This window comes from Martes martes, assembly GCF_963455335.1.
Source record: "Martes martes genome assembly, chromosome: 11".
Classification (NCBI taxonomy): Eukaryota; Metazoa; Chordata; class Mammalia; order Carnivora; family Mustelidae; genus Martes; species Martes martes.
In genome coordinates, this window is record NC_137899.1 from 88,781,604 (window position 1) to 88,804,559 (window position 22,956).

The 22,956-nt window shown below is 38.9% G+C and overlaps 1 protein-coding gene across 1 annotated transcript in view; it reads left to right on the top strand.

Annotated features, from left to right (window-relative positions):
* The first annotated feature begins 7,921 nt into the window (after positions 1-7,921).
* Positions 7,922-22,956, top strand: part of EXOC4 (exocyst complex component 4) — a 721,703-nt gene continuing 706,668 nt past the window's right edge. The window contains exon 1 of the mRNA XM_080818086.1: positions 7,922-8,025. Within this exon, the coding sequence (XP_080674212.1) occupies positions 7,940-8,025 (86 nt within the window). The 5' untranslated portion in view covers positions 7,922-7,939. The remainder of the gene's footprint in view (positions 8,026-22,956) is intronic.

Below are 22,956 nucleotides of genomic sequence, written 5' to 3' on the forward strand. Positions count from 1 at the left end.
AACAGTTGTTATTTTCCTTTTCAAAAAATTATAGCCATTCTAGTGGGTGTGAAGTAGTATCTCATTGTGGTTTGGGTTTGCATCTCCTTAAGGACCAATGATGTTTAGCATCTTTTCATGTGCTTGTTGGCCATCTGTATATCTCCTTTGGAGAAATGTCTATTTAGAACCTTTGCTCATTTAAAAAATTGAATTATTTGTCTTTTTGTGCTGAACTATAAGAGTTCTTTATTTTCTGGATACTAGGCTCTTATCAGATATATGATTTGCAAATATTTGGTCCCATTGCATAGGATGATTTTTCACTCAACAGATTTTTGAGCCATTTGTTGAAGCGGGAAACACATGGGAAGTAGACAGTAGGGAATAGAAGGGGGTAGGAAAAGTGGGTTCAGTTCGAGGCCTAGCTGAAAATCTGGGTGGAGAGTCCCAGAAGGTATTTGGCTATGCATGGTCCCTGGGACATTTTATGCACTAGGTGTTTGTTGGATGTTGGAATCTGGGAGGAACCTGGGGGACAGTTGCTGCGTTTGCTACCAGCAGTCAGGCTGGTGTCCCGCAGAAACAAAGAACACTCTCCTTTCTAGAATGTTGTCCTTTATTACTGAAAATACTATTCTTGGCCAACCTCCAACTCAAATGCAACATGAAGATTAAATCCCACTTCTACCATAGACAACATAGGCTGCACCAGGTACCAAGAATGTGGCAAACACAATAATAGGTGTGACCTTGTATAGCCTCTTGTGATCTACTTATAACACTTCCCTCCAATAGAATACAATGTGTGCATATCTCAAATTGAGCTTATATTTTTGTAAGACTTATGTAAACTGAGGTCATTGAAAAAGCTGATAAGTTGAAATCCTGAATAAAACCATTGTTTTGGGGGCGCCTGGGTGGCTCAGAGGGTTAAGCCTCTGCCTTCGGTTCAGGTCATGATCTCAAGGTCTTGGGATTGAGCCCCGCATCGGGCTCTCTGCTCAGCAAGGAGCCTGCTTCCTCCTCTCTCTCTGCCTGTCTCTCTGCCTACTTGTGATCTCTGTCTGTCAAATAAATAAATAAAATCTTTAAGAAAAAAAAAAAACATTGTTTTTTCCGTGATGAAAGCATCGTTCACTTTTTTCCTCTAGTTTTAACCTATAGGCTGTGCCTTGATTTCCTCAGCCATGCCTAAAGCACATTTTTTGTATCTTAGGTGAGCTGATTCTTATAAGCAGGTGACATCGAAGAGGACACGAAATAACTCTCTTTCCAGAGTTCTGCCCGCATGGCTGACGTTATGAAACACTCTTTTTCAAATCCGCTGGGTCTGTGCTAGGCATCCTGCAGACACCCAGGCCCGGCATTTTTTTATGAATCTGCTGCTGAGGTAGCCTTATTCACACATTTCATTTATCCGCAATAATAAGAATATCAATACCTTGGATTTATATAGAGCCTCTCCTCCAAAGAGGTCAAAGCGTTTTAATTTAATTGGATGTTCCCGTGGCTTTAAGAGCCTCTGGGTATATTTACAAATGTAATAATAAGAAACAGTCTGCCCTGGTTTACAATATAATAGACAATATAAAACAAGACCTGAGCATACACTGCTTCTCACTGTCACTGCAAAAACATAGCCAATGCCTGGCCATGGGGTTCAAGGTCCTTTCTGAACAGATCCGCATGGATCTCTTTCCCTATGACACCATTTCTTCTCCATGAATGCTTTATTCTATTCAAATTATTCTTTTAACATAGAATACATGTTGGCATGTTGCACCTCCACTTGTCTAGAAGCCCCTTTTCTTCCTGTTCTGGTGTTTAAGTCTCTCTCTTTTTTTTTTTTTTTTTTTGGTCCAGCTCATGTATAACCCACCTATTCCGCGAGGACTGCTATAGCCATCCTAATCTTCCGTGCTTATTTCCCATTGAAACATCTGCCGCCTTTATGCTTTTATTCTTTGGGCATTGAGAAGGTGCTGTGATTCATCATCATTTCCTTTTCTTTTACTTCCCTGTGTAGCAGGTTAGCCCTCCACACAGCAAATCAGTCCCTTAGATCTTCATACCTTTTATCTGGTTCCAAGTAGCCTGGTGAGTTGGGGAGTCTGTGGTTACAAATGGGCAGACCCACTAAGCCCTACCTTGATTTTTTTTTTTTTCCTCGCTCATTGTTCACAGTTAAGTGCAAGTTTGGGGTTAGTTTAGAAGCTCACCTAGAATAGAGGCAGTGTGAAAGGGTATGCCTGTGACCTGAAGACAAAAGGTGCAATGGGTAAGGTTTCTGGAAGTGGGATATAAAGGAAGTAGAATGGAGAAGCAAAAGCAATTCATTGAATTAAGGTTTAATTGGGGTGTGCTGATTTAATTATCACATAATTGCTTTTCCAGTTTATGATAAAAGTAGCCACCATTTTGGTGTCTATCCAAGTCTTGCTTTTTAAAAAAGCTCTTTTGTTTGTCTGTTTACAAAGGCAACCTATACATAGAAAATTTGGAAGATGCAGAAAGGTGTTTAAAAAATGGAAAAAAAAATCTGTGTTCTTGCTCCTCAAAACAACTTCATAATACCCATCGAGGTGTATTTTAAACAAAACTAGTATCTTACTTTTAGCAATAATAGCTGATGTTTGCCTAGTACAGATCACGCTTATCTCACACAGCGTCCAAATTACTCTTTCTAAGGGAGTTCCTTATTATCACCTGCTTTACAGGTAAGGAAACAGAGGCACAGAAAGGTTAAGTAACTTGCCTGAGGTAACCTAGCCAGTAAGTAAAGAGCTGGTATTGAATCTAGGTGGTTCTACCACACAACCCTCATTTAAAATATTTTGTTTTATTGCCATCAAATACACATAACATAATATTTTCTGTTTTAACCACTTTAAAGTATATCATTCAGTGGGTTTTAATTCATTCATAAAATTGTGCATTCATCACTATCAAGTTCCAGAACATTTCCATCTTCCCAAAAGGAAATCCTATGTCTATAAAGCAGTCATTCCCCATTCCCATCTCTCCCCAACCCCAGGGAATCACTAATCTGTGTTGGGGAAGAAGAATTTCTTCTGCTCTTCAAAGTCCTTCCAGCTGGACGAAGAATCAAATTGAGATGACACACATTAACAGGAGAAAATAAAAATTTAGTTTCATATGCACAGGGAATGCACAGAGACATGAGATTTTAAAGGCAGTCTGGCAGAATGAGGTGTATATGTCATCCTGAACTAAGGGGAAGGGGATCGGGGTCTGGGACTTCAAAGGGAAGGAATGAAGTTTATAGGAAGATAAGAGCATATGTTTGATAAACAAATGTTTTCTCGGGCATGCAGAAACAATGGGATATAGAAGACTTTGATCAAACAGCCCTTGCTAGGTCCCTCCCTGTCTACCACACCAAGTTCATATTGCAATGTAGTTAGTTATCTGTGGACCTGGAGCAGGTCTTCTATCTACACTCGTTTAAAGCAGTTGAGGGGGAGGTAAAGAGATTTTCCTGAATCTGCAGGGTTTTGTTTGCCTTTTAACTCAAAATGATCGTTATGCTAAAGTAGCCCACTTGGGGTATCCTGTCCTTGACCCTGACATCTGCTTTCTATCTGTGCAAATTTGCCCATTTGGGGCATTTCATTAAAATAGAATCATACATTGTGTAGTCTTTCGTGTCTAGCTTCTTTCACTTAATATAATGTTTTCAATGTTCATCAATGTGTAACATGTATCAATCTTCTATTCCCTCTTTTTGGCTGAAGAATATTCCATTGTATGGATATGTCAAATTTTGTTTATACCTCAGTCATATACCACATATTACAACACATTCATCCAATGATAGACACTGGGTTGTTTCCACCTTTTGGCCATTGTGAACAGTGCTGCTATGGATGTTTGTGTACAAGTTTTTTTGAGCACTTGTTTTTAGTTCTCTTGGATATATACCTATGGGCCAAATTTCTGGGTCATGTGGTAATTTTAATTTTTTTGAGGAACCACCAAACTGTTTTCGACATTGTCTGCACCCTTTTACATTCCCACCAACAATGTACAAGGGTTCCTTCTCCACATTCTTGCCAACATTTATTTTCTGGTATTTAAAATTATAGCCATACTAGTCAGTGTGAAGTGGTATCTCACTGTGGTTTTGATTTACATTTCCCTGGTGACTAATGTTGTTGAGCATCTTTTCATGTGTTTGTTACCATTTGTATATTTCCCTTGGAGAAATGTCTACTCTAGTCCTTTGCCCAGTTTTTAATTGGAGTTTCTGTCTTTTGTGGTTGAGTTCTAAGAATTCTTTCCATAAGCTGGAGACAAGACTCAAATCAGAGATATGTTTGCATATATTTTCTCACACCCTGTGGGGTGTTTTTTTTTTTTTTACTTTCTTGATTGTGTCCTTTGGTACACAAAAGTTTCTAATTTTGGTGAAATCCAAGTCATCTATTTTTCCCTTTGTTGTTCATAATCTTGGTGTGATATATAAAAATCCATTGCCAAATCTAAGGTCATAAGGATTTACCCCATTTTTCTTTTAAGAATTTTATCTCTTATGTCCAGGTCTTTGATCCATTTTGGGTTAAATTTTGTAATATGTTGTGAGGTCTGACTGTATTCTCCCTGACCTGCAAATTCATATGTTGAATCCTAACCCCCAAAGGCAATAGTATTAGGAGATAAGAGGTGATTGAGGATTAGTGTTCTTGTAAAAGAGACTTCACAGAAGTTCCTCATCCCTTCCACCACTGAGGACACAGGATGAAGGTGCTGACCATGAACCAGAAGGGGAGGCTTCACTGGAACACAACTATGTTGACATCTTTGTCTTGGACTCAAAGCCTCCAGAAATGGGAGAAATAGGTTTCTGTTGTTTATAAGCTACCCAGTCTGCGGTATATTATAGTAGGTTGAGTGGACTAAGACAGGATCCAACTTCATTCTTTTGCACATGTATGTACAGTTTTCTCTGAGTCATTGTTGAAGGGACTTTTCTTTTTCCATTGAATGATATTGGCACCATTGTAGGAAATCAACTGATCTTAGATATTTGGGTTCATTTCAGGACTCTGCATACTATTCCGTTTATCTATGTGTTTATGTAAGTGCCACACTTTTGACTACTATAGCTTTTTAGTAAATTTGAAATCAAGAAGACTCAGTTCTCCAAATTTGTTCTTTTTAAAGATTGCTTTGACTGTTTGGGGTTCCTTGCAATTCTATATGAATTTTAAGATCAGTTTTTTCAATTTGGCAAAAAAAGCCATTGGAATTTTCATGGGAATTGCATTGAGTTTATACATAGCTTTAGGGAACATTGATATCTTAACTATATTGTCTTCCAATTCATGGACACAGGATGTCTTTCCATTTACTTAGTTCTTCGATTTATTTCACCAATGTTTTGTAGCTTTCAGTGTAGAAGTCTTTCATTTCCTTGGTTAAATTTATTCCTAAGTATTTTATTGTGATTGTAAATGGAATTGCTTTGTTAAGTTTCTTTTGGATTGTTCATTGTTAGTGTATAAAAAGACTACCGATTTTTCTTGACATTGTATCCTGCACTCCTGCTGAGTTAATTTATTGGCTTTCATCATTTTTTTAAAAAGTCTTTAGGATTTCCATATGTAAAATCATATTGTCTACAAACAGTTTCACATCTTCCTTTCCAAATTAGATGCTTTTTATCCTTTTTCTTGCCTAATTGCTCTGGCTAGAATTTCTAGTACTACGTTGAATAGAAGTGGCAAAAGTGGGTGTCCTTATCCTGTGCCTGATCATAGCTGGAAGGCTTTCAGTTTTTCACCATTAAGTATGACGTTAGCTGTGTGTTTTTAATAAATATTCTTTATCATGTTGAAGAAGTTCCCTTCCATTTCTAGTTTTCCAAGTGTTTCATTGTGAAAAGGGTATTGGATTTTGTGAAAAGATTTTTTCTGCATCAACTGCAATGATCATGGTTTTTTCCTACTGCTTGCATTCTTAGCCACTAGGGCCAATTACTTTTCTCTCTGTATATAAGTTATTTAACTTTCTGGCCTGCTTTTTGTACTTACACTTTCATTAAAAGCCATTAAAATTATGATTTCCAGTGGCTATATGTTACAGCCTCATATATGGATGTTCTACAATTTATTTAATACTTCTATGTTTTTTCAATAAAGTTAGTTGATATGTTCTGTGTTTGCTGTTCTACAACTCCAGAACATCTGAATTTGCATTCTCTTCATCTTTGAAGTTCTTTAAGTCTTTACTGCTACTAAGCAGCATCCTTCCCTCCTGTTTCATATTTATTTTTCCTCTTGTTCCTTGATTTATGCTTTTCATAAGCACACTAATCTTTGTTTCTTATTTATTTCATGTTCTGAATTAATGACTAAGCCAGTAGAGTCAAATGCAAGAAATATAAAAACCTACCGGAAAAATATTAAGAAAACACAAGTACATTATTACTATGTATATTTTATTTAGCTGGGAAAGAAAAAAAATCTGCAAATTGGTCAGTTTTGCGTTTTGGTCTTTTGGTCAATATCTAATTTGCATGTTTTTGCAGGTATTTTTTTTTAGGATTATCTGGAAGTACAGGCACACTGGAAGATAGCTGAACTCACACATAATGTAGAAACACACGAATGTAGAAACATTTAGTTTTAGAGAATAAGCGTTTATTCTCTAAAGAAAAGCATTCCCATGTCTTATTTTCACATTTTATTGAATTGTTTTTATTTATTTAAATTTTTCTTTTTTCTGTGTGTCGAGGGCTGACTTTCAAGAGATTGCAACGAGGGAGCTGTTTTGCTACCTATGAAGCCCTGACTAAGTACTAAATTATTATTATTTTTTAAAGATTTTATTTACTTTTTTGACAGAGCACAAACAGGCAGAGAGGCAGGCAGAGGGGGAAGGGGAAACAGGCTCCCCGCTGAACAGAAAGCCTGAGCCTGATGGGGGTCTCAATCCCAAGACCCTGAGATCATGACCCGAGCGGAAGGCAGAAACTTAACCCACCAAGCCACCCAGGCGCCCCTAGGTTTTAAACTATTTATTATTTATTATTTATTATTTTTTATTTATTTTTATTTTTTATTTTTAAGATTTTATTTATTTATTTGACAGAGAGAGATCACAAATAGGCAGAGAGGCAGGCAGAGAGAGAGAGAGAGAGAGAGAGGGAAGCAGGCTCCCCGCTGAGTAGAGAGCCCGATGTGGGACTCGATCCCAGGACCCTGAGATCATGACCCCAGCTGAAGGCAGCGGCTTAACCCACTGAGCCACCCAGGCGTCCCAAAGTTTATTTATTTATTTATTTGACAGACAGAGATCACAAGTAGGCAGAGAGGCAGGCACAGAGGGAGAGAGGAGGAAGCCGGCTCCCTGCGGAGCAGAGAGCCCGATGCTGGGCTCGATCCCAGGAGCCTGGGATCATGACCTGAGCTGAAGGCAGAGGCTTTAACCCAATGAGCCACCCAGGCGCCCCTTAAACTATTTTTTTAAACCACTTGTGTTTAAAGTCAAATTTTGCTCATAGACACACCCCCGCCCATGTAAAAACACACCCCTATATCCTCTTTGTGGCATTTTAAGGTAAATTTGATTAAAAACATGATATAATTCTTAAAAAAAGGAAACTGGAAAACAAAACAAAACAAAACCCAGACCAGATCAGAATAAATACAAATCAGTCATTAGGAGACTTCACCAAGTTGCCACTGGTTTAGTTTTCCTGCGCTCCCAGGAACCACGGAAAGAAACTACAATTCCCAGAGTGCTTAGAGCGAATGCGAGACCGTGAAACCTGCCTCCTCAGTCCCACCTCCTTAGTTCAGCGATTGGACTGTCCAGTTTCCTGTCTCCGAACTTCTCTTCTTCCATTGGTTACTTCTCAGCGAGGTCAATTACAGAGTTTACGTTGGCTTGGTCCCTTCTTACCACCGGTTCCCCGCCTCCGCCCGGTACCAAGATGGCGGCAGAAGCGGCTGGTGGGAAATACAGAAGCACAGTCAGCAAAAGCAAAGACCCCTCGGGGCTGCTCATCTCTGTGATCAGGTGAGGGAGGCAGGAGGCAGGGTCAGGGGACAGGGGGCAGCGGGCAGCGGCTCGACCTCCGCTTTGGAAGGGAGAAGGGTTAGCTGGGTTCCACCCTGCCGACCCCTCCCCCTTCCTCCTTGCCTCCCCCCAGCCCCTCCCAAGGGCCCCCGCAGTTCCCCCATTTTCTCTGGGGTTGGGCTGAAGGGAGGAGCCCCGCCTCGCTGTCTTGTCTTTCGGACCTGAGCTTTCCATTAGGGTCCGTGGGCCCTAGAAGCACGCTGTTTGGGGCTTGGTAGAGAAAGCCAGGTGTGTTCATTTATTCACACAGCGTTTATTTATGGATTGCCTTCAGCAGCGCTCACTTGGGGAAGGCGCCTTGTTTCCTGGATTTCTGGGTGGAAGGCCCTGAAGTCCGGGGGCGACTGTCACGAGTTGCAGATTGTGTTCTCACACTTCGGACACCTCCAACCACCTGTGAATGGCCACAGCCTCCAATACGAGAGCCCGTAGTGAGCTTGTAGAAGGGCTGTAGGTTGGAAGGCGTACAGTTGTTTTCCATTTTCCTTCTGCCTTGCTATCCCGGTCTGTTCCTTCAAAACAAAACAAATTTCGGGGTATCCTCTATGCACGTTATTTTCCCAGAATCTGCATGGTGGGAGTGGGAGTGGTGGGCCTTTTAGGGGCTCGTTTTTTAAAAATGTGAAATAAAGTAAGGGTGGGGAATCCTTTCGGACATCATTAAGGATGATACAGGAAGTGATTACAACAACCTGAATAAAATATATTATAACACGTTTTTACGTTGTTGACATTTGAATGTCAATTCGGGAATTTTTCATAAAGTAAACCCCCGCCCCATGCTAAACTTCTAGTTGAGTTCTAGGAGGGCCCCTGCAATGTCCTGATGATTTTTTTTTTTTTTTAATTCAGCCTCAACAGTACCTGGTAGTTAGTAAGGGTTTGAATATGAGAATAGATTGAATTTTAAAATAGTCTAACACTCCTGGTCTGATAAAGACCCATCTCATGGGTGTATTTAGGGGTTTCTAGTTTAAGATTATGAAATTATTACTGTTTTTTTTTTTAATATAAGAATTGTTCTCTGTGTGGAAATGCTTCATAAACTTGGTGGGCCATGCAAAGGGAGCCCTGGTCTAGTGTGGACCCACATTCTTGTGACATTACAGGCAGTGTAGATGTTTGTTTCGTGATACTGAAACTCCAACTAGAGTATGGAGAGATGGTAGCATACCATCTTAATCCTTTGTGGAGTTCTAATATATGAATTTATTTGGATTCTTTTTTGAACTTCTTTATTTTTTCTGCCTTATAGTCAACATTCACTTAAACGATGTATTCAGTGCCTGTTTGTACTATGGTGCCTCGGAGTTAATACATACTTTATAAATATTTGTTGAGCAATTGAGTGAATTCCCTGAGTTTAGCAAAGACGAATCAGACATGATGTTACCCTTCAGAGTATAGTTCACTTGAGGGATAAAACATGTAAGTAAAAACTGACAAGAAGACTAGAAACAGGAGTGAAATATGGGAATCCAGAAGTAGGAGTGGTCAAGTGTAATGGGGTTTAGGGAAGGTAACAGCTGTATATAAACATACCATTTCATCTGTGCATTTCTGATTCTGTAGGCTTCACCCATGTCTTTTCTGCTGTGTATCAGTGTTCTTAAATGCCAGTTACATTCATTCTAAATGCCCTACATCCTACGTTTGAAAAAAGCATAAAAACCAAACTGAAGTTTCTTGTTTTTTAAACTGATGCTGATTCAGAAACACATTGCCTTTGGTTGTCTGTTCCTTTGTTCTTCAGGGGAACTCTCCCTCTGAATGGGGTGGCACATGATTTTGTGGTTATTCACCCACCTCTTATGCCCATCTATATTACCTTCACATATCATCATGATTTAGGCCTACACAATTTTTATGCTGAATTCTGTTGTGTATTAATGTTTTTCATTTTTCTTCTTTATCCTTGACCACCTCAGACCGCTTGCATAATGCTTTCGTTACTGTTAACTAGCATAGTAAAATGGAGGGTCCAGATCTACCATCCTGGGCGAGTTTAGTAAGGATTAGAGTTCATGGTTACATATGTACATGGTTACATAGAGTACATGGTTACATATGACCTTATTTAAGACTAGTTGTTGTTGCTTCTCGAGTGTTGATGTTTATATTTCAATATTTCTTTGAGTCACAGGAAAATTGTGGGTTTGGCCTGAGAGTGTTGCCAGCTCTCTCTCCTTGTTTCCTCCCTGATGTGCTTTTTGAACATATGCAATGGTTTAAGTTTCGTGAACAGTAGCAGTTAATGAGAGTAGGATGGTAGTATTACTTTGGTGTTTGGATGGGGAGAAGCAGGGGAGAGTACTTCAGAGGAGAATAGAGTGGGGAATGTAGTTGCTAAGAGAGTAGATCTTAAAGGTTCTATTACAAGAAAAAGAAATTGTAACTATGTGAGATGGGTGCATGTTAACCTTATTATTGTAATCATTTTGTAATATACACAATGTATTAAATCATGTTGTACACCTTAAACGACTATGGTGTTATATGTCAATTACATCACAAAATTGAGGGGAAAAATGGAGAATGTATATTTCTTGTTAGTAAATTGTTCTGTTACTCTGAAGTTGCTTTGTCTTCCTGTTCAGTTTGTATTCTTTGTGTTACCCCTTCTTGCAACATTGTATTCATGATTCTTAATTCCTCATGTTAAACTTGGATTACCTCCTCTTCTCCTTAACCTCTTTTCAGATTCTCTCTCAAAGACCAAAGCTTTCCCGAATCCATTTTAGGTTCATGTTTATAAAATCTGAGCCTTCTTGAAGATATATTGATACATGCCAGTTCTCTTTTATGTTTACTTGGACCTGTCATTTTGTCATCAGATAAGTGAGTCAGTGATAATCCTTTGAAAAGTTTGATTAGTTTAGCTTTATCTTTTTTTTTTTTTTTAAGATTTTATTTATTTATTTCACAGACAGATTACAAGTAGGCAGAGAGGCAGGCAGAGAGAGAGGAGGAAGCAGGCTCCCTGCTGAGCAGAGAGCCCGATGCGGGGCTCTATCCCAGGACCCTGGGATCACGACCTGAGCCAAAGGCAGAGGCTTTAACCCACTGAGCCACCCAGGCGCCCCTTTGTTTATCTTTTTATATCACTGAACTTTTTTTTTTTAAAATAGTGAATATTAAAATGTCTCCTTTGCTTCTTTTGTTCAGATACGTTTAAAAAGTCATTTCTAGGGGCTCCTGGATGGCTCAGTCAGTTAAGTGTCTGACTCTTGGTTTTGGCTCAGGTTGTGACCTCAGGGCTGTGAGTCTGTGCTCACAGGGGAATCTTCTTGAGATTCTCTCCCTGCAGCAACCCCCCCTCCCCACTGCCACTGCCACCGCTGGTGTACGCACACATGTGCGCTTTCTCTCAAAAAATCTTTCTAAAAAAGACATTCCTATACCTTAATTATGTACTAGTCTAACACATCATATATATTTAAAGCTATTTCTAGGACTTGAAACAGCATTTTTAAAAAAGATTTTATTTATTTATTTGACAGGGAGAGATCACAAGTAGGCAGAGAGGCAGGCAGAGAGAGAGAGGGAAGCAGCCTCCCCACTGAGCAGAGAGCCCGATGCAGGGCTCGATCCCAGGATCCTGAGATCATGACCTGAGCCAAAGGCAGAGGCCTAACCCACTGAGCCACCCAGGCGCCCCGAAACAGCATTTATTGCTAGTCATCTTTTAACACTGGATAAGAAAACAACAGGTGGATAAGGGTTCTGCCTAAGGACACATTAAGTATAGACATGGGAACCAGCCAAATCTCGTCACTCCTTCTATCTGTGGTACCAAATAGTTAAATAATAACTATTTTGGTAGAATGATCATTCATCACTTTGAAGCATTTAAAAATCAAAACATTTTCAAGAAGTCTAGAGTAGTGAAAATGTTACATCTTGGGGTATTTAAGTACCTCGAGACTCATAAATGAAATTCTTAACCATTTAAAAAGTGTTGATTAAAAATATTTCTGGACAGTCAGATGTTTCAAAGGGTAGACTCCTGGGGTATTGCAGAAGAGGTCCTCAGGCTGGGAAGTGGGGCTTTGATGAGGAGATGGATGGTGCTTGGGACCGAGTCTGTCGGAGGCCACTGCTAACTGCAGCTTTTGGTTTGAAGTCTTGCCGCTGGCCCTTTAAAATGGAACTAATTGGGTGGACAGAGTTGCGATCACCTGCTGATGTAAATTTGGACAGTTTTACACGTGTGCGCGCACACACAGCATTTTCCTACTTTTCTATTGATTTCCCCCCCCAACCTTTTCTTTGGTGTGAAATCGGAGCAGGCAGCCTTTCTAAATGGGGAATGGGCAAGATGGCATTTTGGAGATGCTGTTTTATTTTTGTGAGTTCTTGTCAGATTTTTAATTGGGAAATGTGTCTACCACTTACTGTTAGGTGATTTGCTTTCCAATTAAATGTTGACTCTCTTCTCTTTATAAGTTGGCCTTTAATAGACCATTTAATTGGGAAGACAAACTTTGACTGTGGCTTTAGGTGACCTTACGGAAACCTCAGAGTACAGCTTTTGTGGACAGACTCTGGTTACAGATGTCAAGGAGGTTTGAAGGCAGTTGAGGGCTCACGTTTTCATCAACTTTCATGTCTTCACAGAAGTTGGAATTTCAAAAACTTAGAAAATCCTTTATTGTAGACACCTGTTAAATTCCCTTCCTCCTCCGAGAGTGTTTTGGTCAGCCCTACTTTTAATTCAAAGCAAGCTTTGTTGAAGGGGTCCAGTCTTTGATCAGGGCTTTGAACAAATAGCTTTGAGGTCCATGACACAGTTTGTGGCAGAAAGGAACGTGGTCATTCTGGAGCAGAGTCCCCGAAGTTGTGTTAGCTGGTTAGTGTTGTTTCCAGTAACACCTCTTCTCTTCATCTGAGCCTGGCTCGTTATGGTTTTTTGGGTTTCCACTCCCTTTGCACCCTGGGACATCTTGGCACCGGGGATGCAGTACTGTTTGAAAATTGCTGCTAGGCTGTCTGGAGACTAAACACTTTTTTCTCCTCAAAGTCTTGGGACATGTGGCAACATATGTGGATGGAGGGGCAGAATAATCCCCCCTCCCCCACTTTTCCTGCTAAACATGAAGAATTAGTATCTTGGGAATCCATGTCTTAGTTTCTAACCCCACGTGTAATTCTTAACATTGGGATTTCCTGAAGGCTTTGAGGCAGAGAGGTGTAATGTTGGGTGATAGGTCAGGTTTTTTTTTAAGCCACTACTTACAGTGGATAGATATGGTCATAGTGTTCGGTGGACGTTGAGGTACAGTTAGTAGAAACTTCCTGGATTGTGTTACCCATGTACAATTACCTTGGACCAGTTACTTCAGACCACTGTATCTAATACATTTGTGAAATGGGACAATGATATGATCTTTGGTTTTGGGGGAAATTTAAGAGGGTACAGGAGGGGCTAACACAGTTTGGCATAGAGAACGCTTGCAGGTGTTTATTTCTTCCTTTTCAGGATCTGCTGCTTCTCAGAGTCTTTCAGGATCTGTTCATTTCTTCCTGCTTCAGGATCTGGTTAGAAACTTGATTGTAATGTCCACCAGAGAGCTCCCAGGATATGATGTTAATTTTCTGTCAGAAATAACCTTTCCAGTTTGGCTTGACTGTTTGATTCCATTTGTCAGAATGTTCACTTTGTAACCAAGAAACCTTGTGTAGTTGAATTAAGATGGTAATTATTGATAATTTGAGAGTCAGCCACAGAAGCTAGATTTAAATATATATATGCTTATGTGTGCATGTAAAACATAAAATATAAACAGACGTAAGGTATAAAACATTTATTAGATTAAAGGCAGAGAGTTTATAAACCAGCGAACTGAGAGGCCTATGATCTCTTTGCCTACATAACCCTTTTGCCATTAAAATACATAATTTTTAAAATTTAGTTGGAAAAGAAAATTCAAATATTTCAAGAGGAATAAAATAAAAAATGAAGACTTTTCACTCTGTTCATCTCCTTCCTGCTGTACCTTTGGTTCCTTGAGAGGAATAGAAAATTGTATTTAAGTATGCGTGGATGTATAATCTTTAAACCAGAATATATATTCTTTAATATTTAATATTTTAATATATAATACTTATGAATTTATATACACTTAAGGAATATTAATTAAAATTATATTTTCTTTAAACAAATGGGATCATACTATGTATATTTTTGACCCTTTATTCATTTGCTTGTTTTTCTTTATTTTGGAGATCTTTTCTAATAACACATACTGATCTATCTCAATCTTTTTAGTGGCCATGTAGCATTCTGTCATATGGATACACCACAATCTGTTTGATTAGTGGTCCCTCTCCCATCCCTTTTTTATAACAAACACTTAAGTTGTTTCTTTTTCTTTTCTTTTTTTGAATCTTCTGTTAAAACAGCATTCATGTACATCAGGGAGTAGACCGGTGGTGTAAAATCATGGCAGTGGCAGGGGAATAGCCACACCTGAGTATCTTCACATTTTGTATTTTGAGAGAGTCAAAATGTCCTCCAGAAAGATGGTCATTTTCGCTCCCACCAGTGGTGTATTTGCTCACCTGTTTTCCCAAGCCCTGGCCAGAAACTGGATGTTTCTGATGATTGTCTTTATTAAGTCAGTTGTGAGTAAGAGGGGAGGAATTGTCTCCCTGTCATTTAGTGTGTGTTACAGCTGGATGTATGTGGATATATACGTGTTGCAAATATTTTCTCCCAGTCTGTGGCTTGTCTTCTTCTCTTGACAGAGTCTTTCCCAGAGCAGAAGTTTGTACTTTTAATGAATCATTAGTGATTTCTGTTACAGGTCATGTCTTTGGCATTGTAACCTAAAAACTCTGTGCCATACCCACGATCATGTAAATTTTCTCCAGTGTTCACTTCTGGGAGTTTCATATTATGTCTTGTACTTGGCTGTCCAGTTCAGGTTACCCATTTCAAGTTAATTTTTGTGAAGGCAGTAAGATCTGTGTCTAGAGTCACTTTTTTGCAGGTGGATGTTCAGTTGTTCAAGCACCATTTATGGAAAAGGTGATTTCTGTTTTCCATTGTTGGACCTATGTGGGATCTTCAACAACATTCCATGCGTTTTGTTCCCTTCTTGTGCATACTTGTCATTGCCACGTCCTCATTTTTGTGTCACAAAAACTTGTAAAAAAAAAAAAGTTATTAAAAAGAAAACAAGTCCAACAATCTCATTTCCTAAATATTAAACTGTTTTCCTTTCTAAGGTTTTTGTGTGGATCTTGTGTAGGTACTTACAGAAGTTTAATAGTTGTAGTTATAACAACTTTTTTTTAGCATAACAGAATTTTTTCATGTTGCTGTATACAGTGTTTGGAGTTATATAAATATTTTTTAAGTGGGAGAATTAAAAATATATAGAAAATTACAGAGAAGAAAATATAAACTCTCATATTCTCTTTACCCAGAATTAAACACTATTAATAACTTTGCTTCCAGTTTTAAAAAGTTGGCTGTATTGTTATAATTCAAAACAATATATTGTTATATATTCAAACAGTGGAAATGCAGGAAGATGTGATTATTCCAGTCACTGTCACTGATATTAGCTGAACCTCATTCCAGACTTTGCTGTGTCTCTGGGTGTATGTATATGTGTGTGAAAAATATTGGATGGATAGATAGAAATTCTTTTATTTCAAACAAAAAATATATTTTTTAAATAAATATAGGAGCTTACTCTATATGGTAACTTATTTTTAAGTAATCTCTACCCCACAATGTGGGGCTCGAACTCACAACCCCAAGATCAAGAGTCACATGCTTTATTGACTGAGCCAGCCAGGCACCCTTCTCTATGCTAACTTATATGCTGACTTTATTTGTCTCCATTTTTGAGGTATACATACGTATAGTCAAGTGCACATATATTAAGTATATGGCTTGATGAATTTTTACCTGTATAACCACTACCCACATCAAGATAGAGACAAACACTTATAGCATCCCTGTCTTTTTTCCAGTTTATTTTTTTGTGCAAGAGTATCTTGTTGTTCCAACATCATTCATTAAACAGATTATGCTTGCTTCACTGAATTTCTTTTGCCTATCTGTCAAAAATCAGTTGACTAATGTGGGTCTATTTCTTGATTCTCTATAGTCTATTTCACTCATCTGTTTATCTTGATGACATTACCACACAGTCTTGATTGTTGCTTTTTTAAGTCTTGAAGACAGTGTATGCTCTCCACCTGTACCCTACTCTTTTTTTCTTTAAAGATTTTATTTATTTACTTGACAGAGATCACAAGTAGGCAGAGAGGCAGGCAGAAAGAGAGGGGGAAGCAGGCTCCCCGCTGAGCAGAGAGCCCAATGCGGGGCTCCATCCCAGGACCCTTAGATCATGATCTGAGCAAAAGGCAGAGGCTTAACACACTGAGCCACCCAGGCGCCCCTCTACCCTACTTTTTAAAAGTTATTTTGGATGGGGTGCTGGGGTGACTTGGTTGAGTGCTCAACTCTGAATTTTGGCTCAGGTCTTGCTCTCATGGTTGTGAGTTCAGGACCTTCATTGGGCTCCATGAAGCCTACTTAAAACAAAAGTTATTTTGGGTATTCTAGATCCTTTGCATTTCTGCATCAATTTTATTTCATTTTATTTTTTTCCCATATCAGTTTTTGAGTTAGCCAGTAAATTTGTACGGTTAAACCTTCTGGGATTTTGTTTGGGATTGCATTGAATGTACAAAGTGACATAGGAAAATTGACATCTTAGCTATGGTGAATCTTCTTATCCCTGAATAGGTGTATTTTTTCATTTAATTCTTTAATTTCGCTCATCAATTTTTTAAATAGATTTCAGTGTGTAGTCTTACATATCGTTGGTCAGATTTATGTAAGTATTTTAGGCACTTCAAGTCCCACACCTCACTGAGTGCTGATGTTTTCCCCTCTTTACTGTGTCTTCAAAGTCATCAATCTTTTTTTTTTTTTAAGATTTTATTTATTTGACAGAGATCACAAGTAGGCAGAGAGGCAGGCAGAGAGAGAGAGAAAGGGAAGTAGGCTCCCTGCTGAGCAGAGAGCCGGACGTGGGGCTCGATCCCAGGACCCTGAGATCATGACCTGAGCCGAAGGCAGAGGCTTCAACCCACTGAGCCACCCAGGTGCCCCAAAATCATCAATCTTTTCTGCAATTTCCAATCTGTTGTTAATCCTATGTAATGTATTTTTTTATTAGATTATAGTTTTGAGCTCTAGAAGTTTGAGTTGGGTCTTTTAAGAAAAAAAAAATCTTTAAGAGTTCTCCTTGAACATTCAGTCTTTCCTGTAACTTCTTGGACTATGAAATACAAGTATTATAATACTTTTAATGTTCTTGTTTACTCATTTTGTCTTCTTATGTCATTTTTGGGTTAGTTTCAGTTGATTAATAACTGCTCCCCCTTTTTACATACCTTACATATGTTTTGGATACTAGATATTGTGAATTTTACCTTTGGGTACTGATAGCAGATGTCTTTGTTTTCTTGTAAATATTCCTGAATTTTGTTCTAGGATTTGGTTAAGTTACTTGGACATTGTGGTCCTTTCAGGCCTTGTTTTAAATTTTGCTCATGGGGATGGAGCTACATTTGGTTTAGGGCCAGTTTTGTTTCCTTAATATGGCAAAATTCTTTTGAGCACTCCACCTAATGCTCTGTGAACCCTGAGATTTTCCCCTCTGGCTGTGTGTGATTTCAGGTACTTGTGCCCATTAATCCTTACTGGTGGTTCTTTTCCTGGCCTTGAGTAGTTTTCCTAGGCAGGATGATAGTGAGCGGAAGCTTTAAGGGAGCCCTTCTACACGATCTCCAGAGTGCTCTGTAGTTCTTTCCTCTCCATCACCTGCCCTGCAAACTCTGCCTTATGCTTAAGGTTTTGAAATCAGTTTTTTGTTTTTGTTTTTGTTTTTGTTTTGGTTGTTGTTATTTTCAGATGCTAGGGCAAATCCAGTCCCAGTTATTTCATCTAGACCAGAGCGGAAGTCTGTCAGTGCTTCATATTTTGAAAAATATCTTTAGAGATTTTTATTGGTCAGATTTCATCAGTTGCATATGAGCAGATGGAAGAATAAGGTCATCATTTATACCGGTCTGCTGTATAAAGGTACAGCATGAGAGTAAACTAGACATCTCGGCCCTAATAGCATTTCAGATTTTGCAGAGTATTTCATTAAACAGCTAAACACTTTCGCTTCATTATAGTATTTTTCCAGGAACTTTTCCTTCAGAACTCCGAGAAATGCTTTGGGACTATTTTGCATCTTTTGTGTATTTCTTTATTATTAAAAATATAGGGGGTTTTTTTTGTTTGTTTGTTTGTTTGTTTTGTTTTTCTGTGATAGTATTGTTCTTGGTAGCCTGAACTTTCATAGAGCTGGTAATTGGTTTTCTTTGGGAGGCACAGCATTTAGATTGTTTTTTGTTGGTGGTGGTTTTGTTTTGCTTTTTGTTTTTGCTTGCATTTTTCAGTTTGCAGTGGTGAGCTCTGAGCTCTGCTCACTTTGGTCTTCTCCTCTGCAGCTACTTATATTTTTCACTGCTTTCAAGCCACGAAATGAGTTCTGGTCTTTTTAGTAGCCAATCCTTTATGTGTCGGGAATTTTGCCTTGAAAAACATGGGAACTCACCATTTAACAGGAAAGTTCTTGGGTACCATTTGACAGATAGGAAAACTTAATATTTTAAGTTCCTTAGGAGAACCTTTTTTGACCATTTAATTGTTTTAAAAAATTTTTGTTCTTCAATTTTTATTTTTTTATTATGTTCAGTTAGCTAACATATAGTCCGTCACTAATTTTTGATGTAGTGTCAATGATTCATTAATTGTGTATACAGCCCTTGAAAAAATAAAGTGGCATATAATTCAAGAAGCATTTTTCCATTTAAAATTTGGTGCCTGTCATTGTGCTCAATATGATGGGGGACATCATTTTATTTTTAAAATATCACTTGAGAGCTTGCTAGGATTGTAGAATCTTAAAAAGGGGGGAGGCAGCCTCTGTCACCACCTGGCCCACCCGAGCCACTCTGCAGTGTAACAGGATTACCAGATGATTTGAATCCAAGTTAGAGTTTGAGTAGCCCTTAGGACATAATTTAGTTGGGGAAATAAATCAATTAGCATTAACTTTTTAAAGCTGAGATAATGGTATCCTGGCTATTTTTTACAAAAATATTCTCAATTTAAGTAACAAAACAAATAAAGAAAAAGCCTTTTTTAAAAAAAAAGATTTTATTTATTTATTTGACAGAGAGATAGTGAGCACAAGTAGGCAGAGTGGCAGGCAGAGGGAGAGGGAGAAGCAGGCTCTGCTGAACAGGGAGCCCGATGTGGGACTTGATCCCAGGATCCTGGGATCATGACCTGAGCTGAAGGCAGCCGCTTAACCGACTGAGCTAATCAGGCGCCCCTAAAGAAAAAGACTTTTAACTCTAGAGAACAAACAGGCAGGAGCCCGGGTGGGTGGGGAGGCTGGGTGAAAGAGGCGATGGGGATTGAGTGCACTTACTGTGATGAGCCCTGAGTCATGCATAAAATTGTTGAATCACTGTATTGGACACCCGGAAACGATGTAACACTATGTAAATTATACTGGAATTAAGACTGTTTTCTTTTAAGAGGTACATAGTGAATTATATACTGATAAAAATATCCGAGTCGAATATTTCCTTCAAAATAACTAGGGGTTCAAGTTAGGGTATAGATGAAACAAGACTGGGGTGTGTTGATAATCATTGAAGCTGGGTTATTTGAGGAGTCTCTCAGGTTTTGTACGTGTTTGAAAATTTCCATGAAAATGCACGTGTGTGTTTATGGACTGGGGAGATACAAGGGGGTGGGAATTACAAGGGTCTGTAGATGACTAAATCTAAGAAATACTACATAATCTCCATGTCTTATCCACTCAGCTTCTGCCCTCCTCCCCAAGGCACCTGGCACATGAACATATTAAAGTCTCCTGGATGTCTGCAGTTAAGAAACTTGCTTCAATTTGTGTAATCCAGAATTTCAAGATAACCTAGTACCATGCAGCACCTACTCTCGTCTTCTAAAATGGGATTTCTGAGGAACTGACCGGAAACTCCACATTAGGAAGTAGCCTACACCTTTAAAGTGACCAAATGCCATACTGTGTTGTAACTGAAACATTCCCCTGGAGATGAAAAATAAGATCACTGTGGAGAAGGCTTGGAGGAGGGTGTGGAGCTTCAAATGGAAGTGGGCAAAGAGGTAGCCTCAGTTAAGAAAGGGTAGGGGATAGATTTAAAATTGACTCTGTCAATCCTGGACTCAGTTTTATGCTGTAGTGAGGCAATTTTTCTTTTTTTAAAATTTCTTTTCAGTGTTCCAGAATTCATTGTTTATGCACCATGCCCAGTGCTCCATGCAGTACGTACCCTCCATAATACCCACCACCAGGCTCATCCAACCCCCACCCCTCTCCCCTCCAGAACCCTCAGTTTGTTTCTCAGAGTCTACAGTCTCTCATGGTTCGTCTCCCCCTCCCATTTCCCCCAACTCACTTCTCTCCATCTCCCCATGTAGTGAAGGTGATTTTACTTAATTTTAGATAATGGCCTTCTCTGTTGGTTACAAGACTTAGAGCTTTTGGTCCCCAGAAGTATTTTGTATGACTGAGTTAATTGAAATATTGAAAAGCTGCATGTGTTGGGTATAGTAATTGGCCCTAAGTGCTGTCTGAAGCAAGACACCAGTGAATTTTCAATTGACTTTAAAGCAGAAATTGTTTACTGTCACTTGATATTAAGTGAATTTTTGTAGTGAATTAAGAGATGTTGTTTTTATGCATCAGGAAAGTTTTTCAGAGGGACTTGTCATCATGAATTGTTATCAGTTGGGACGGGATTATCTTGTATTTTGTGGGATCTAATAAGACATAATTAAGAAACAAGCAGCCGCAGTGTATAATTGAATATAATAAAATCGGATTAAAAAGTGTAATGTAGATTCAGTTATGCTTTGAGTGAAGCCATATCTTATGTGATTATGTAGTGATACACATCTCAAACATTTAATGTTTGATTTTTTCCATGCAAACTCGGAATTATGAGAGTCTTTTTTTTTGTAATTCATTGGAAGCATTTTTAGATGAATCATCATACAAAGTGCTCTGCTTAGTAGAATAGGCTTTGAAGATTCTTCTCAACTTGTTAGTGTTTATATTCTTAGCGATCTCTCTCTCTTCTCTTTAGTTTGGATTTATACTCATACCTAGAACTTTTTTTTTTTAGATTTTTTTTAATTTTATTTATTTGACAGACAGATCACAAGTAGGCAGAGAGGCAGGCAGAGAGAGAGGGGAGGAAGCAGGCTCCCTGCTGAGCAGCAGAGCCCTATGCGGGGCTCGATCCCAGGACGCTGGGATCATGACCTGAGCCGAAGGTAGACACTTAATTGACTGAGCCACTCAGGTGCTTCTAGACCTGTCTTTAGTTCCCCTGCTGACGTGTTACTGTCAGGTATTTCTTAACATTGGCTATTTCATGCTTTAAAAGAAAAGAAAATCTGACTCTCACACTTTGAAATAAGGGCTAATAAGGAGATCTGATAGTGTAACCTAAAAGCTGTTTGGTAAAGAAAATGGAAACATGTCTTCAAGAATCATGTATGCTCTAGACTTTTTGTTTCTGTGTTGGGATCAGTAACAAAAAGGAATATTCTAGAAAGCTCAATAAGCTAATAGTTTTTTTTACTACTTGGAGTGAGGGCCTGAAACTAGTTAACCCTTGTGTATTTGAGTTTAAAAATACTGGTTTTTGCCTTATGATAATGTGTTACAATATTTTGTAAATGAAGAGGACCCCTTGTCTGGTGCTCTTTCCATTATGTGACTAAAAAGATTGATCAGAATTGCCCTAATGAGAGAAGGTGGTGCTGGTTGAGGGGTTTAGGTGCCCGAGGAGTAAAAAGTGCGGGGAGTTGGGGATTTCAGGTAAGAGGCCTATTCTGAGTATTTTCCAGAAAGGGTATCACTGAGATTTGATTCCTATTGTAGATTGAGCTTTGTAGAGCTGTAGTTTCCCGATAACTGATTTTTGGATATGTGGGACCTTACTTGTAATGAGTTTTTCTGAGTTGTTTGAAGGGATTTACATTAATTGTTTTGTTAATCTTTATTATTCCTGGAGGAGAGGTCACTGGATACCAACAAGGAATGCCCTTAGTAGACAATTAAGCGTATTAACTGTTTTCAGATAGCAGGACTTACTGCTAATTGTTCTGCAGGTGTCACCAAAATTCAGGTGTATTGCATTAAGTATTTCTTATAGCAGGTTAATTAGTTTAGTTATCTGAGGCTGTATTAGGCAGTTAATTCTTGAGGATTTGTTGAGAACCTGTGTTGCTCTAAGGGGCGTGACCGATAATATCTGCCTTGAGATTTTAGCCAAGCAAAATACTATTGTGTTTCATAGGGTCATGTATAAGGCTGCTCGAGCTGCCATAACAAAACACCACAAGCAGGGTGGCTTCAACAGAAATCTCTTTTCTCACAGTTCTGGAGGCTAGAGGTCCAAGATCAAGGTAGCAGCAGGGTCGGTTTTTGGCAAGGCCTCTTGTTGGCTTGTAGATGGCCACCTTCTTGCTGTGGCCTTTCCTCTGCGAGTGTGTGGAGAGAGAGGGCTCTTTTGTGTCTCTTTTCTCTGCTTATAAGGACACCAGTTGAATCTCATTGAGGCCCCATCCATATGACCTCCTTTAGAGACTCTAATCTCCAAAGAGTCACACTGAGGGTTGCTTCGATATAAATTTGGTAGTGGGAGGACAGTGTGTCTCAATTTCGTCTGTAACAGGTGGTACTCTGGAGACTCTTATTACTTTGTTAAAATACCCTAAATGCTTCC